The sequence below is a fragment of the Uloborus diversus genome, chromosome 1 (genome assembly GCF_026930045.1).
Source record: "Uloborus diversus isolate 005 chromosome 1, Udiv.v.3.1, whole genome shotgun sequence".
NCBI classification, from domain to species: domain Eukaryota; kingdom Metazoa; phylum Arthropoda; class Arachnida; order Araneae; family Uloboridae; genus Uloborus; species Uloborus diversus.
This window is the reverse complement of record NC_072731.1, coordinates 259,084,893-259,101,473: the sequence shown is the minus strand read 5'-3', so window position 1 is coordinate 259,101,473 and position 16,581 is coordinate 259,084,893. Positions and strand designations below refer to the sequence as shown.

Genomic DNA, 16,581 nt, shown 5'->3' with positions numbered 1-16,581 from the left:
ATAAGAAGATTTGGGATTTTGTTAACTAGATGGGAACATGAGAGCAGTATTTTTAAAATGGGGTCACATTGAAGACCTTTATGTACCCCCATTACTGAAAGTTTTAGAACAACTCAAGAACAGCATCCATGCGGCATGATGACGGATCAAGACATTACCAGGACGACACAGGACATTACCAGAACGACGTTGAACGCTACCAGGACGTAATACAAACACACACAAAATAAACGCTTTTCTTGTTTTGCAGCCATTTAAAAAATACTGCACTCGTATTACCATCTGATTAACGCAATTACATATCGTGATGAGTTTCTATATATTTTCATATAAGTGAAGCACCATTTATATGTTTTTGAAGGGACTGCAGTTAAAGCGTATAAATGAAAAAAAGTACAAATAGTATTCGTTAATATGCATTGGACTCTGTAGTTACTTGTTTAAAAAATGTATAAATGATAAAAACGTATAAAAGAGAAACGTATAGCGGCTTCACTGTATTCATCATCATTGTACGTGCAACACTTTGGGATATACAGGGTATTCCATTTTAACTTGCAAAACCTTTATTTTCACAACCGTTAGTCCTAGAGGCATACCTCCAATTGCAAAAATGTTCAAAATCAGATGCAGGGTTAATACAAAAAATACAAAATTTAACTTTTTATACGGGCCTTAAGTCCCCTAACTAATGTTTAGAGAAATAATCTCCGTTGAAAACTATTACTGACACAAAAAACTTGACATTTGTGACACCAAACTCAAGGAGATATTCCAGTTCAAAATTTCAAGGGACTATCCAGAAGATGAGATTGGAGCTTATCGCCCTTACAGAAGAATGACCAGTCGTCAAAGTAAGAAAAGCAATGTATTTATATTTTTCATTGCTATTCAAAAATAAATGCAAATGTTACGCCGTAATACGCAAACACACACTAAAAGCCTCGAAGAATTTGAAAAACCACACTCTGTGCACACATATAATTTTAAACACTTGTTATACGCTATATTTTCCCTCAAAAAGTGTTATTGACGCGAGTGAAAAGTCGTATACGTCACCAAACGCTGCTTTCATATCTCGGTGAATATTGCTCTTACTAATGTCAAAATTTTTGTGTTGGAATTATTTTTCAATGGAGATTATTTCCCCAAATATAGGTTAGGGGACATGGGGCCCGAATAAAAAGTTAAATTTTGTATTTTTTGACTTAGTTTTATTTTTACTTCAAACATTCAATATCTTAACTCTGCATCTGATTTTGAGCACTTTTTCAGTTGGAAATATACATCTAGTACTAAAGGTTGCGAAAATAAAGGTCTTGCAGGTTAAAACGGAACACCCTGAATAGCGTTGCGAAAACAAATGAATCATTTGTAGTTACTCCCTACTGTTGCAGCTATTGCTTTGGTACACGGTCCCAACTCTTGCTGAGTAAAATATCTTTTCTTTTCAGACGGCCAAATATTGGCATCACACTCATCATCTTGGTAGTCATTTGCGGCATGGCGATTGTCGGAGGAATTGTATTCGTGAAAAAGCTTCCTGGAGCATTGTCTATGTATTTTCTGGACCAAATGTAAGTGATAAACTGTTAGATCAATATGTAAAAATTGCACATAACGAAATTTGATGCATCATGATCATACAGACAAGTTTATTATTTACTTATGAAACGAGCCGATATTGTGGGTAACATGACTTCCTTTTACACGAATTTAATGTTATTTCCCCATTTTTGGCAATTTTAATGTGATTCCAAAGTTAAGTCTCTAAATATCACCAACAATGGCCAAATTGAAACCAGATTTTAAAAAAAGAAAAAGAAAAAAAACCGCCAAATTTGTCGCCAAGTTGGCGAAAAAACTTGGCGACCAAAAGACTGGCGATATATCTCCAAGTGTCCGCCAAATTCTAACATCACTTGAGTTTGCATCGAAATTAACAATGATTTATGGATAGATATAGTGTTCCGCAAAAGTTGCCATTGAAACTTAAATTTTAAAAGGAAGAGCAAACAGCATTACATTTAAATGCATTGAATTGAACATTGTGAAGCATTGAAAAAAATGCCACACAGGTTGAGAATCACTGCCAAACACCATCGAAATGAAAAATGAAAAATTAGCAAAAAAAAAAAAAGCTTTGCGCTACAATATGGTTAAAGTGAAAATGCAATGTAACTAAAACACAAATTAAGAATCAAGAAAGTACCGTATATAGCTACTTTACACTTCGTAAAATAGCTCAGTTTTCTTGTGAATTTGGGCTTTATTTCCGTTGGATTTTCACTTTGATACAATCATATGCAGTTTGAAAATCTTCCTTTTTAATTATTTTCTTTCAGCTCTGGGCCAAAAATGTGGAACTCTTTATATATTCAAACCTTCGATCACGCTGGGCCGTTTAGCATAGGTCTTGTGACGGGATATGTTGTAGCTAAACATAAGCACAACTTGAAGTTTAAGACTGTAAGTACAATGAGTTCTATATATTCTTTTTCTAAATGTAGTTCTAACTACAAGTTAAATGGATTCACAAAATAAACTGAAATTTTTTAAGTCTATTTTCCTGTTCATTTAAAGTAGAATATTTTATAAGCCGTCATCGAACATTGAAGCAAATTACGCAAGGCTTTTCAATCGAACAACAAGCAATTAATCATAAAATCTCACTTCTCAAATATGATGGATAAGATGAGTTGATTGAGTATTGATCAGGATCAAAGATATAATTAATAATTTTTGCTAAGACGTGAAAATACTCTTACTTTTTTGTAGTTGTGAAATTCTGTTTGTAGGGGGGGGGGAGAAAAAAAACCTAAGATCCTAGAAATAATTGATTCCATAGAAAATTAACTTTTTTCGGATAACATTGGAAAAAGAAGGAAAAGTATATGTATGTTATTTAGGGTCTGGTGGGGGAAAGTGGTCAATGGGGTAAAGTGGTCATACGTCAAATAAATGGCTATAGCTTGGAAATAAATGTTCGAATGAATGTGAAAATTTTATTTTAGAGTAAGGTAGTTAGGAACTACATTTTGAATACAAAATTTTACAACTGGCAAAATTTTACTCGGTAAAAAAAATATTTTGCGTGAATATGAAAAATTTTAACGTCTAAACAACTATTTTAACATCCTTGGGAAATTTTGTTTGTTAAAATTAGGAACAGATTGACTGTACAGGAAGCTTCCTACATGTCTCAAGAACTCTTACTTATTAGCAGTTAGCTGAATCTATTTTAGATAATTTTTTAGAACAATTTAAGTAAGATGGGGTAAAGTGGTCATAATATTAGGCTTAGCAAATATTGTTCTTCTAATGTCACTTAATCTTTAGGTATAAGGCAGATACAAATTAAATATTAATTTTTCGTGTAGACATGTACATACAAGCATATGATATAAAAGTACACAAGGTGAGTTTACATTCTGCAGCAAATTATTAAAAGGTGTTAGAGGAGCGTATAAGAAGCAAGAATCAATAAGGAACATATGGTGACAAACACAATGCTGACGCGCTACATTCACACAAAGTGAGAAAATGATGGATGCAAAACAAATCACACAAATATATATATATATATATAAATATATATATATATATATTACAGAAATACAATTTTACAAAACATTTTAGGACTTAAGAAAGTATTAAATTGATTGATGAAATTTGCGGCCTTCAGCTGTGATACATTGTGTGCATGTAGCGCGTCAGTGATTATAACTTCCTTATGGTTCTTTGCTTCTTATCCTCCCCTCTCACACCCCTTTGATTTTTGCCCAAGAGCTTAGATTCACTCTGTAGTCCGACATGTATATAAGCGTTTATTCACGTGTATACATACATTTTCTGGTCGGGTGTATACACGTAAATGTACGTATATACGTCTATACAGGTATATAATCGTGTTTACATGTATACGTGCGTATATACTCGTGCTTCCATATTATATATACGTGAGTAGACATGTACAAAGACGCACTGGATGTATCCACGAATTAACTCGTACCCGTATATGTATTTATGTACATTTATATTTGCGTACATACGTCTACTATACACACATATACTGAAGTATGCACGTATTTTCTCGAGATACAAGTGCATACACGCATACGATGTTCGTTTATACGCGTATTATACTCGTATATACACGTGACACGTACTTATACGTGACATGTATATACTCATGTAGACACCTATACACTCCTGTAGGTAATCACATATACATGCTTATATACTCGTATATACACGTATATACTTCTGTAGGCACGTGCATGCATGTATCTGATGTATACATGTATCTACTCATATAGGAACGTGTATGGAAGGAGGAACTCGTGTATAACACGACACGTATATATACGTGTATACACGCATGTACTCGTGAATATACTTGTAACTATAAAAACGACTGAAATATACAAGTATTAGGGTTCTTTACAATGGTTTTGCATCTATTTTTAACTATGACCACTTTACCCCATGCTATGACCACTTTCCCCCACCCCATGGGGTAAAGTGGTCATAAAAACATAGGGAAAAGAAAGTTCTACTAAACTACTAAAATCAATATTTTCTTCCTAAAATGCAATGTACCGTGTTCTTTAATAATGCAATGTAAAATAACAACAAAAAAAGTTGAAGTGTTTAAAGAATTTGTTGCATTTATTATCCACCTAAAGTTGAAAACCTACGATTTTATGACCACTTTACCCCACCAGACCCTATTATTTTGATTTAACTTTTAGAACGTTTGACAATTTAAATTTTAAAAAGTTAAAAAAAATATAACTATAATAGTTTTCAAATGGTAATTGCCCTTTCTTCCCAGTTTCTAAGATGGTAAATTTTTTGTTTAAAAAGCGTTTGACAAAAATATTTTTACAGTTTCAATGCGTGTAATATGCTTGCACGGGCGATAAAAATATCTTTAATGAAGAGCAAATGGTTTTTCACAGATAAGAATTTTCTTTTGAATTGTCTCAAGACTAAAGTGAAAATCACACAATTTTTTTTTAAAGTCTGCCAGGATTCAAGTAAACATTTTAGCTTATATGTTGATCATTTTTCAATAAGAATGAACACGTGCAGTCAAAGCCGGGCAATCGCTTGCCGTAAATTTCGCTGAACATATAACTTTTTTGTCAGTTAACCAGAACTCTATCACATTAAAATGTTTCAACATAAAAAAGGGAAAATGTGAGCTTATTTTGGGATGTATTCGTTAGGTTCGTACTTAAAGAAACGATTTAAAGATTAAATTTATAAATTAACTTCTTAAATAGTGTACCAGAAAAAATCCCTTAAACTATATATATGTAGTTTAAAGAAACGTTTGTCACCTGGTACGATAGCTTTGTTGGTATTGATTTTTATAATAGATAATTAAGTTAAATGATTCATTTCAGAATAAAAAGAGTGCTGCTAGTGCATTGAGTGCGATCTGATTTGAACCTGTTTTTGTTACGTAAAAAAATGTGGAATTTTAAACTTAGTGGTGAATCTCATCCACTGGAAAAGTCACAAAATGCTTTTTGCACTAATTAACTGTTTCTCTTTGGATATCATATTATAAAAAAAACTGCAGTGCTATAGTGTGGTTCTGATTGCTGAGCTTTGATGAGCGCACCAGAATTGCATTAATGACATTAACATAAAATTTTGTTGTAAGAATGAATTAAATGTCGTTTCATTAACTTTATTCTTATACTGTGACATAGTCGGTGATCATACATTGTCATTACATTTCGTTTTTACTCAGCTGTTTATTAGGAAAACAAAAATTAAAGAAGCTGCACTCAATTTTTTTTTATGTCGCTAATTTAAGTTTAAAACATTGCAAGTTTCGTGGAACCCGTGAGTGCTTTTCACGGAACCCCAGAGTTTTGCAGAACGCAATTTAAAAATTGCTGTTCAGTGTGATTATATAAACTGCCATCTGATAATGGAACTTGTTTTTCAGGTCACAGCAGCTCTTTTTTGGTGTATAGCCCTTGCTTCTGTGCTAGCTGTCATGTTTGGGCTTTACGAGTATCGATATGGAAACATCAAAATGAACTCATCCCTCGCAATTTTGTACGCAATGCTCAACAGGAATGTCTACACGCTTTTCCTCGCTTGGTTTGTAATTGCCTGTGTTACAGACAATGCTGGTGAGTATAAAATCGAAATCTTTGTCGAGTTTCAACTTAATTATGAAGCTTTTTTTTTTAGCGCAAAGGAGGTTTATACTTTAGTACAGAGTTTCTCTAACAAAGGTTCACGGACCCTTTGAAGGTCTGCGGTAAACTTCGAAGGAAAAAAAGAGTGTTCGAGCCGTTTCCTGTTTCAACATAGCCACGGTGTTTACTTTGAAATAATTATCACTGTATTTTCACTCTAAAGTTTTAATATATGTATTCAGTGTTTAGCGGAGAAATTCGGAGTTCTTTATATGTTTCTACATAAAGATATGCGCAGACGATTTTTTTTTTTAAAATTTGATAATGAAAATTATTTTTTTAAGTTGACATTTTTTTTAAATTTAATTTGGAAGTAAATTTATTATTCTTTTTTAATTATTTGTTGGAAACGGGGGAGACAACAAACGATTTTTTTTTTCTTTGGACATAAAGTATTTATTTTAATGAGTTTATTATATTTCATTCTTTTTTTTTTCTTTTTGAAAGCGATTAAAGAGTTTTCTAATGGAAAAAAGTATATTAGCTGCTTTGTTTAAAAAGTGCTACTGCTTTTTTTTCACTCATCCATTTCTTTTGATGAGAGAGGCATAATTTTTTTTCTACAAATCAGGTTAAAAAGTTACGGTTGAAAAATTTTTCCGAATCTAGCTTATTTTGAAAAAAAAAGATCAAATATTAGAAATTAGATATTTTGGTATACAGGAAAGTAGGCTCGCTTAGTTCTGGGCGGAACTTCTTGTTTTAAATAGTGATGGTACCTTACAATTAGTAGTGATTAATTAAATTAAACTCAATTAACTGGAAACTCTAATTGTACATACTACACTCTGGTGACACGGGTCCACACTGAATATTGGTCCACGAAAAGGGGTCTACTGAACGAAGTTTAGGAAGCGCTGCATCAGTAGAATAAACTGTATGAAGATATTTTTGATGTATGCTTTATATTTAGAAGCCAAGGGAAACGTTTAGTTTAGTTTTGAAACATGCAATACAATTAACTGAGTGAACTTAAGCTTTGAGATAGCTTTAGTTTTGTTCTGCATTAAACACTTAACTGTTTCACATTTTAAAATGCTTGAAAAATGCTTAAACTTAGACTAAATTTCTCAGAAATCTGCAGAATATTTACAAGGTAACAAAACAATGGTGTCTTATTTAGCACTGCTTTAAAATCCAAATGCTTTTTCCTTATTTAGGACATAGTTAGACGATAAAATAAGTTTTACCTCAGAATGACAACCAGAAAATCCAACTACATAAGGACAATTAAAAAAAAAAAAAAGAAAGAAAGCAAAAAAAAAAAAAAAATCAACGTTTTTACATATGATTTTTCATTCAGATTTTTTTTATGTAGTGAAAACAGAAAATAATGTAATTTCCCTTCTGAAAGAATAGTTGATCCAGTTGGTATCAGTAAGACATCACCAAAAATAGAAGTAACTTGCTGCGTGCCCGGCGTTGCATGGGCTCCCAGAAAATGAAACAGGTGTCCAGTTGATGTTTTTGTAGCACTCTAACATCAGTTTCTAACGCGTTAAGGAATAAATAAATGCGCGTAATGCAGGGTTTGCAGAACACCAGTAAAACATATTTTTGGCAAAAATCTCATTAACGCTAATAATAGTTATGAAATATAATGAGTATTTTCAACTAGCACAAAAGATGAATGAATTATTAACCATAATCTGTGCTCACGTTAAACTGAATTATGACTGATACCCTATATCTGAAATATTTATGTGCAGTAACAATCAGCTTTTCACATAAAATGACACATATTGCTTGGTTAATTACGTGAAACAAAAAATCACCAAGACTTAAAAAAAACCAATATGCATTAATTTAATACCAAGTCATCATATTCCAACTAAGCTTTAGTTACAATCATTTAAAGCAAACCTTTTTGTTCAACTCTGTTTCATTTAAAGGAATCCAAACAATCTTAATTTAACGTGTTCTTTTCACTGTACAAAATGTATTTCAAAAGTAAAAACAGGAAGGAAAAAGAGAGTTATTACAATTCGAAAACTCACCAATGTGAAGGAAAAAAGTTCAAGAAAATAAACATAATTAGTCGCACATTCTAAATTTACCAAAATATGAGACTGGTAACGATAAACTTACACTACAATAAATAAACATTACTGAAGAAAGAACTTTCATATGCTGAAAAGAGTTTAGAAAGTAAACTGTAGAAAATAAAAAAGGGCAGACAATAAATAAAGGTTATGTCCAATAAGAGCAACCAATTACCCGGTTGGTTGTTTTGATTACGTCAGCCCCACTGAAACAATTGTTAAAATGTTATTTAATAACACAAATGTAAAATGGCAGCAGAAAGGAAATCATTGCTTAGAATAAAAGAGAAACGAAGCTAATTTACAATAAATTTCTAAACGAAAAAAATGCTTTAAAGAGTAGTTTTAAGATTTATATATCAGAATGAAAAAGAAATTAACTAATTTAAAAAATTCTAGATGGAAACGTTGTTTTAAGATTTGGACAGCAGTCAAAAAATTTTCTTTTAAAACAACTATTAGAATTTAATTTGTTCACATGCAAAACGGCAACTGGAAAGAAATAAAAAAAATCCTGAATAACGTAATTTTAATTAACGTTTTAAATAATATCTCCGCTAATTACAGTCGTACAATTACGAGATTGGTCCTATTGTTTTCTTTGGAAAAGTTGGAATTGATCGGTATATCGTTCGACTATCGACTCGCAGCGATTCTCGAGAAGATCGATCTTCAGATGGGCAGATAGACGTACGATAACAGATTATAATAGTATGTAAGATTTTAGCAAAGAAAGCTTATAGATTTATAATTTACGGTTAAGTCTATGCCTTAATTGCGTGTTATGCAAACTTTGATTTATCAGAAAGGTACTAAACCGAAGTCTAAGAACAACTTTTCTTCACAATTTAAGTAATTCCTTGCGTTTTTAATATATATTTAAAATATTTTTGTCATTTCAGTGGTAGGGTTGATTCGAAGAACATTACTGGCTATGCATATCTGTAGGTCGATAGATTGTTTGTTGGTCACTTGGTTCATAACTACGACAGCAAGCTTATTCTTTAGGGAAACTAACCCCCAATCGGAATGTTGAAATGAACTTGAAGCCAAATGTGTTGTTTCAAAACCTAGTGTATCCTTATTTATTTATTTATTTATTTTTTTTTTTTTTGTTGAAAGAAAACAAAATTTGCTTTTTTAAATCTATCATTAAAACATTGTTTTTTGATTCATAAGAAATACACGAACTGGCGGAATTCTTTGATGTACACAGTTTTTTTTAGGAGGAGTCATAGCAGGCTTACATATTTCTAACGAAGCTCTTGGTGCTGAGAGCAGGAATTAGTAAATGGAGGGAGCAAGTCCAGTCATTTGTTTAGCCAAATCTGGGCAAAAACTCCAAGTCACGTGACTCAGCAACGACGAACGTTTGGCACGTTTTGAGTGAAACTAGCGAAAGAAACCTGATTTCTCCCAATGCTTTGCTTTATCACGTGACTTGGGGTCTTTGCTTCACGAAGAATGTCTACACTCCCTCCATTTTGTCTCTTCTCAATGACTTGGTGCGGCATCAAACTGCACCAGGGCAACGAAAGTAACACAGCTCAAAATTTGGAAAAAATATACTATCTATTAGTTTAAATTCTGAAATTAAAGCTCTTTCTTTCTAAAAATCTCGCACAAAGTTAGCGCACATAACTGGTGCACCGTGGTGTAAAAACGAAATAATCAAAAGGTAGGTGGCACAACATTAAATTTCACAATTAAGAAGAAATATTTTCGAACTTTAAGTATGCATTATTGATTTAGACAGCAAAATCTAACCAGTGAACATTACATTATAATTTTTTTGCTAGTATTGTAAAACTTGGGACAAATTCGTTTGAAACTAATATTCTTTAAAACCTTGATTTTCTCCATTGGTGTTTTTTTTTCTTATTTGTGTCACTTTCCTTGCCATAGAGCAGGGCTGTCCAACTGCAAAGAGCCCACGGGCCAGAATTCTGATCACTGATCACCTGGCGGGCCGCAGTTTGAAAAAGTTGAACAATAACCTCTTACCTCTAATACAATAACAATAAATAGTTGAATTATTAATTATAAAACAATTAAACAGAAGGATTATAAAACAATTTGCTTACATTTTAACGGGAAAACTGAGGCTGATCCGCCTTCTTTACAAAGAAAAGAAGTTGAAGAAGACTTTTTAAGAAGTTGGTGGGCTGCATATGTGAATATATGCTGGGGGGCTGCAAGCGGCCAACGGGCCGTCCGTTGGACAGCCCTGCCATAGAATATTTTATTCAAGACTGCTGAATTGTCACTATTATGACAACGTAATAAATTACTAAAATGTGCACTAAAAAATTAATATTGTGCTTCCGAAATTGAGCCGTTTATTTCATAAAACAGTCAAACGAAAACTATAATTTCGAAAAGGCACTTTTTACCTTCGTATTAAACTTTTTCTATAAAGATTGCAATGTTTCAAACTAAAAGGAACACATATCGTCGCCTAAGAGCAACACTAAGGCATCTAATCTCAGGAATAAGAAATACCACTGTTTCTCTGAGGCGACGATATTTTGACATACATACATACATACATACACACACACACACACACACACACACACACACACACACACACACACACACACACACACATACATACATACATATACTCAATAAACATTTTTGTAATCATCATTGAATAATTTAATACTAGCTGCGTCGCCTGGATTTGCTCGGTTCACCTCGAAAATAATAGTTATGTCAAGTGACGCGTGTTCAACAATTTAGGCTTAAACAAAAAAAAAGAAAATTTATTTGAATTCTGAAATTTTGAAATCAAATTATGTTTTTCGCAATCACGAACTGAGACAGGACCCTACTCATTGGAGCTATTGTTTCTAGAAACGGCTCCTGTCCCCTCCAAGCCTGCCTCTCCTCCTGGGCGGTTACGTGTGCATAGTTGTGTGTGTGTGTGCGTAGACCTGTGTGTATGCACGTAGGCGTGTGTGTGAAGTCGTGTAAGTGTATGTGTGTGAACGTGCGTGTGCGTAGGACATGGACGCCTCCGACCAGGAGAAGCTGGTAGCTCAAAACCGGAGCAGCCGCGCCGCGCCGCCAGCAGAGGACGGTGGGCGGTGGTGCTGCATAGGCTTCTGGTCCAAGTTGAAAAAGGCACGGACACCAAAAACGGTCAAATGAGAACAATAAGCAATCGTAATTGCTCAAAAAGAAAAAAATCATTAAAATCTTGCGGAAAAATAACCAAAAAGTAAACATTTTAAATCTCCCGCGATTGCAGGAAAAGCCTCAAAACAAAAACTAAATTTTTTTTTGTTTATATTCGAGAAAAAAAAATGGCAACAGAGCTTTCACATTTCATGATTTTCTTCAAGCTACAAGCTTTAATAAAAGCATTGTTACGGAAAGTTGAGATGAAGCACTGAATAATAATTCGAATGGAGGAAAGTCTTCGAAAAATAGGGATTTTATGTCTAAATCTAAGTGTCATAATTAATAGTTTTTAATTGATGTCTTCACTAATTATTATCGGAGGATTATGTTCAATAGTCAGCCATAAAAATGGGAAGATTACGAAACCATCGATACCTGGTTCGATTGTCAGTTCACTGTCGTTCGGGGACATACATACATAAGTACATACGCTCAGTTTTTAATTATATAAGATGGTGATACAGATATTTTCTTAAAATTAAATATTTTGTCGCTTGACGGGTTTTTGAAATAAACGATTCAATTCTGCTTTCAGGTTTCCTTCCTAGTCTGCTTTCGTGGAAAGCTTTCATACCAGCATACAGACTGAGTTTCTTAGCCTATCTGCTGCATCTTATAGTTATCTATTATCATATTGGGATACTCAGGGAAAGGGTGTACTTGAGTCATGAGGAAAACGTAAGTACTCTTATGATACTTTCCATGTTTCCTAAATAATGTAATGTTTAAAACGCATTTGTTTGTAAACAACGATATTTTGTTTTCAGTTTCAAAAAAGATTTCTTTCATGGGATGAAAGGAATCTAAGTTATGAGACTGGAAAAAAGAAGATATTATCGTTTTGATTATAACTACAGTTGAACCCCGATTTAGTGGATTCATCGGGACCGAAACTTTTATACGTTAAATCGGGGTTATTCGTAAAATTGGAGTGGGGAACCCTAATAAGCAACTGCGCAAAAAATATCCATAATTAGAAAGTGTACACTTTTTATTCAGCGTTTCACGACTTATTGCACACTAGTTAATTTGAAATTTTTAACTACTGAGTAATTGATGTTTAAACATTTCGTTGATACTTGAGTCGAAATAGTTCTCTTCCAACTTTATGGAGAGAAGAAAATACTGTGTCATTTGCAGCCTGCTGCATGAGATATGTTTTTACAGTTTCCAAGCCATGTGGTAAAGCATTTGAAAAAGTAAGTTTTAATGGGAGCTTCAGTCGCTTTCTGCATCAAAATCAATATTCTTTGGTTGCCCTCTCGCCTATCAAAAATTTCTGATTCCAAGAAAAGTCTTTTTCTATTTCGGACAACATGGATAAAACATTTGGAAAGGAATCCAATGTTTCCTAACTGAAATTAACAAAAACAAAAATTAATTTGAATTTTGACATTTTGAATTCAAATTATGTTTTTTGCAATCGCGAGTGTGTGTGCGTGTGTATGTAGGCGTGTGTGTTTATGTGTGTGGGGGTATGTGTGTGTATGTGTGTAGGCATGTGTGTTTGTATCTGCGTGCAGATATGAGTGTGTGGGTAGTTGTGTGTAGGCGTGTGTGTATGTGTAGGTGTTTGTATGTATGTGTGTGCATGTGGGTGTATGTATGTGTATGTAGGTGTATGTACGTGTGAATATGTTTGTCCGTGTGTACGTGCGTGTGTGTATGCGTGTAAGTGCAGGATGTTGACGCAACCTGGAGACGGTTTTCGCTAGAGGAGTAGCATACTGAGGTGCGACACCCGGTCGACGGTGGTGCTGCAGAGGGTGCTGGTGGGAAATTAAAATAATAGCACGCCAAAAACAGTCAAATGAAAGCAATAAGCAATCGCGATTACTGGAAAAAAAATCGGATATTAAAATAATTGCTTAATTCGGGGTTTACTGTTCGGTAAATAGGGGTTTTTGTCTTCATTTTAATCGAGGATAGAGAAAAACTCGTTTAACCGCGAAATTCGTTAAACAGAGGTTCGTTATCCGACTGTACTTTAAACCCTCCTCCCCAGTTTTTAGTAAAACACAAGTTAAAAAATAAATAAATAAATAAATAGAAAGTTGTTTCTTTATCGACCTTCTGGCTCAAAAGATAGAAACAAACCGTTTCCAAGTATCTAAAAAACTAGTAACTGGCCAGCGCAACTAAATTAAGTTAGCCCGGAAGAACTTGCGTGTTAAACAGCACACAAATGGTCGTTCGGGGTACCCGTATGACCCCATACATTAATTAATTTCTGTTTAGTGTAATTTAAACATGACAATTTTAACAAAAGTTTACCGTTCACTTTTAAAATAGATATTTTTACACATAAATAACAATTTCAGAGAGTTTAAATTAATTATTGTGTTGTGACGTAAGTGTCCGAGTTTCGCATATTGATCAGATAATACCGAGGCATTCTTATGCTATTATTTTTAGCCATAATAAAGTGCAAAATGGCATACTATTCAAGCATATTTTGTAGTCTTTTCTCGCTGTTCTACAGGGTCCATTATGAAAGTAATGAGCATAATGTTATTGTGACGCGACGATAGATGGCAGTACGGTAAAACTGGCTGGGAAATGTGGTGCGGGATCTGCCCTTTCAATGCAGCCATTCGTCAGTTGCTTTCGAGCAGTGTGAGCGGAGATAAGTGCCTCCGCTTGAAGTATGTTTTCAACTTTTGTAACATAACGCAATGGAGCGTTCGCTTGAACAATGATACGCTATAAAGTTTTGCGTGAGGTTTGGAAAAAATGCAACCGAAACATTCCAGATGCTGCAAGAAGCCTTCAAGGACGATTGCATTTCAAGATCACAGTCTGGGAAGTGGCACAAGGCATTCAAAGAGAGCCAGGAGGAGGTCGCCGACGAACCCCGTCATGGATGTCCCCCCCCCCCGGTGATCCCTCACCACCTTACAGTCCCTAATTAGCTTCATGTGACTTCTTTTTGTTTCCGCGACTCAAGAGAGAGAAGAAAGGAAAACATTGGGGAACCTTGGGAAACATCCAACACCATGTTACAACGTTCCTGAGAGGCATTCCCTTGGAAGAGTTTCAGGGTGCCTTTCAGGCGTAGCAAACACGTCTCCGCAAGTATATTGATGCAGGAGGAATGTATTTTGAAGAATATTGAACATTTGTACAAATTACGATCAATAAATATATTTTGCCAGTAAATGCTCATTACTTTCATAATGGACCCTGTATAAAAAACATGGGAAATAAAAAAAACAAAAAATGATCAAGGCTTCCGAGTTTCCTCTACTTGCAAAATTTGTGCGATTAAACATTGTTGCTTCTTTTACACTCAATTCAATGTTGGGAAAAGTGGGAGAAATGACTTTTGTGAGAAAATAGGTCTTTCTTTTGCTACTCGAATCAATGACTAATTTCACATGCATTTTTTTTTCAGATTATCAACTATTTCGGTTATCTGGTCACATCATTCCTCCTAGCTTACATTTGCTACATTTTCTTCCAAGTGCCGTATCAGTATTTCGAGTCGCTGGTCTTGAGGAAGAGCTCTCAAGCGAAACATATCAGCACGCCGGACGTTGAGAAAAACTTAAAATACAAGTTCAACGACGTCAACAACTTGTCCTTGTCCTCTAAGTCGCTGAAGCAGCCCATGCAAACTTTAGCCGCATCAGCCAAGAAAGATGGATCAATCTTGGACGGGATATCTCATAATGGTGCCATTTTGAATCGAATATCTAAGACTACGCAAAAATTTTAGGCCTTTTTTAAATTTATATATTTACGTTGGAAGAAGCCGGATGACTCAAAAAGGTTGTGGAATGACTAAGGACGTGTGCTTATCGTTGCTTTGGCGAATGTATTCGAATCACACAGAAAAGAATAAATGCTCATAAAGCCACTATATAAGGTGAGCCGACACATCCGACATTTTGGTTCTGAAATTCTAGGGGGACAAAATTTGTGTTTGTACAAAAGCCTCGTTGCAGAAAACTGGTTCCCAAGCTTTGGATGTGTTGCCTGACTGATGTTTGGTTATTTTATTTTGTAATTGAAGAAGATTTAATTAATGCCAATAACAGGTGAAATGAGGTTCATTACAAGCAAGCATTTCCCGATACATTTTTGTTGACTTTGTGAACTAAAGTTATCTTTCTATATTTACTTTGAGTGTTATTTTACTCAACTGATCATCAATTGTTTTACGACATAGCTACCAGCAAATATTACAACGTATTTATAAAAACTAGGAACAAGGTTGGATCCAAAGCTGTCTTGGAACCGAAATGTCGGATCAGTTGGCTTGTCTTTTTCAAGGGGTTCTCGGTGCTCAGTTACGTTAGCTCAATGTGTGAAGCCGATTTGTTTTTCTGCTGTGCTTCAGAAATTGTGAAAAAAAGAGAATTTTCATACAAGTATGTGCAATTCATATGCCATTATATAAATGTCAAGAAGTTTATACAGTTATATTGTAAAGTAGATACAAATATTTTTATCAAATTGAAAGTGCAAAAACGTTTATGCAAAACCTGATTTTTACAGATTTTTTTTTTATCCAAGCTAGATTGATAAGCTCCCAAACCTAGCCGAAATGCAACCTGAGAAATTAACGAATGTCTAACTGACCATTTAACTATTTTTCTCATGCTCAACATTAAATTAATCATATTAAAACTATGCAGGGACGTTTTCTTAAAAATAACGTTACTGAAACTATCCACTAGAAATTCAATGATATCGTTAGTTTTTTTTTCTTTTTAAAGGGGAAAGCTTAAGGACCTTTATTAATTAAATACTAATTTTGTACAAAATTTGGCCTTTATAGAAAAAAATAAATGAATGCTTGAAAATACAAAAATAAATACTGATACATTTACATGAAATACACAGCCAGCTCAGTCATTTTTAGCCGAGGGCTGCAGTTTCGTGCAGTCCTCGGCTAGAAATGACTAAGCTGGCGGTATATTTCATGTATTTCTGCTTTAGCTCTGGCCAATGGGCGGTAACTTACTGAACTTACTGATACATTTGTTACTTTTGTAAATATTTGAGTTGTACAGTCGGGCGTAAAATTGAATACTTTCATGAAATTTTTGGGAACTACAACATTTTACTAGAAGAATTGCGCCAAAAAGTCATACCAAGGTGTCCTCTAATAACATCCC

At 34.1% G+C, this 16,581-nt stretch overlaps 1 protein-coding gene across 1 annotated transcript in view; it reads left to right on the top strand.

The window, feature by feature from the left end:
- The window catches only part of LOC129220331 (nose resistant to fluoxetine protein 6-like), a 55,397-nt gene extending 39,271 nt beyond the window's left edge, over positions 1-16,126 (top strand). The window contains exons 11-15 of the mRNA XM_054854735.1: positions 1,455-1,577; positions 2,346-2,482; positions 5,979-6,158; positions 11,994-12,136; positions 14,853-16,126. Coding sequence (XP_054710710.1) covers positions 1,455-1,577; positions 2,346-2,482; positions 5,979-6,158; positions 11,994-12,136; positions 14,853-15,176 — 907 coding nt within the window. The 3' untranslated portion in view covers positions 15,177-16,126. The remainder of the gene's footprint in view (positions 1-1,454; positions 1,578-2,345; positions 2,483-5,978; positions 6,159-11,993; positions 12,137-14,852) is intronic.
- The last annotated feature ends 455 nt before the right edge of the window (positions 16,127-16,581 follow it).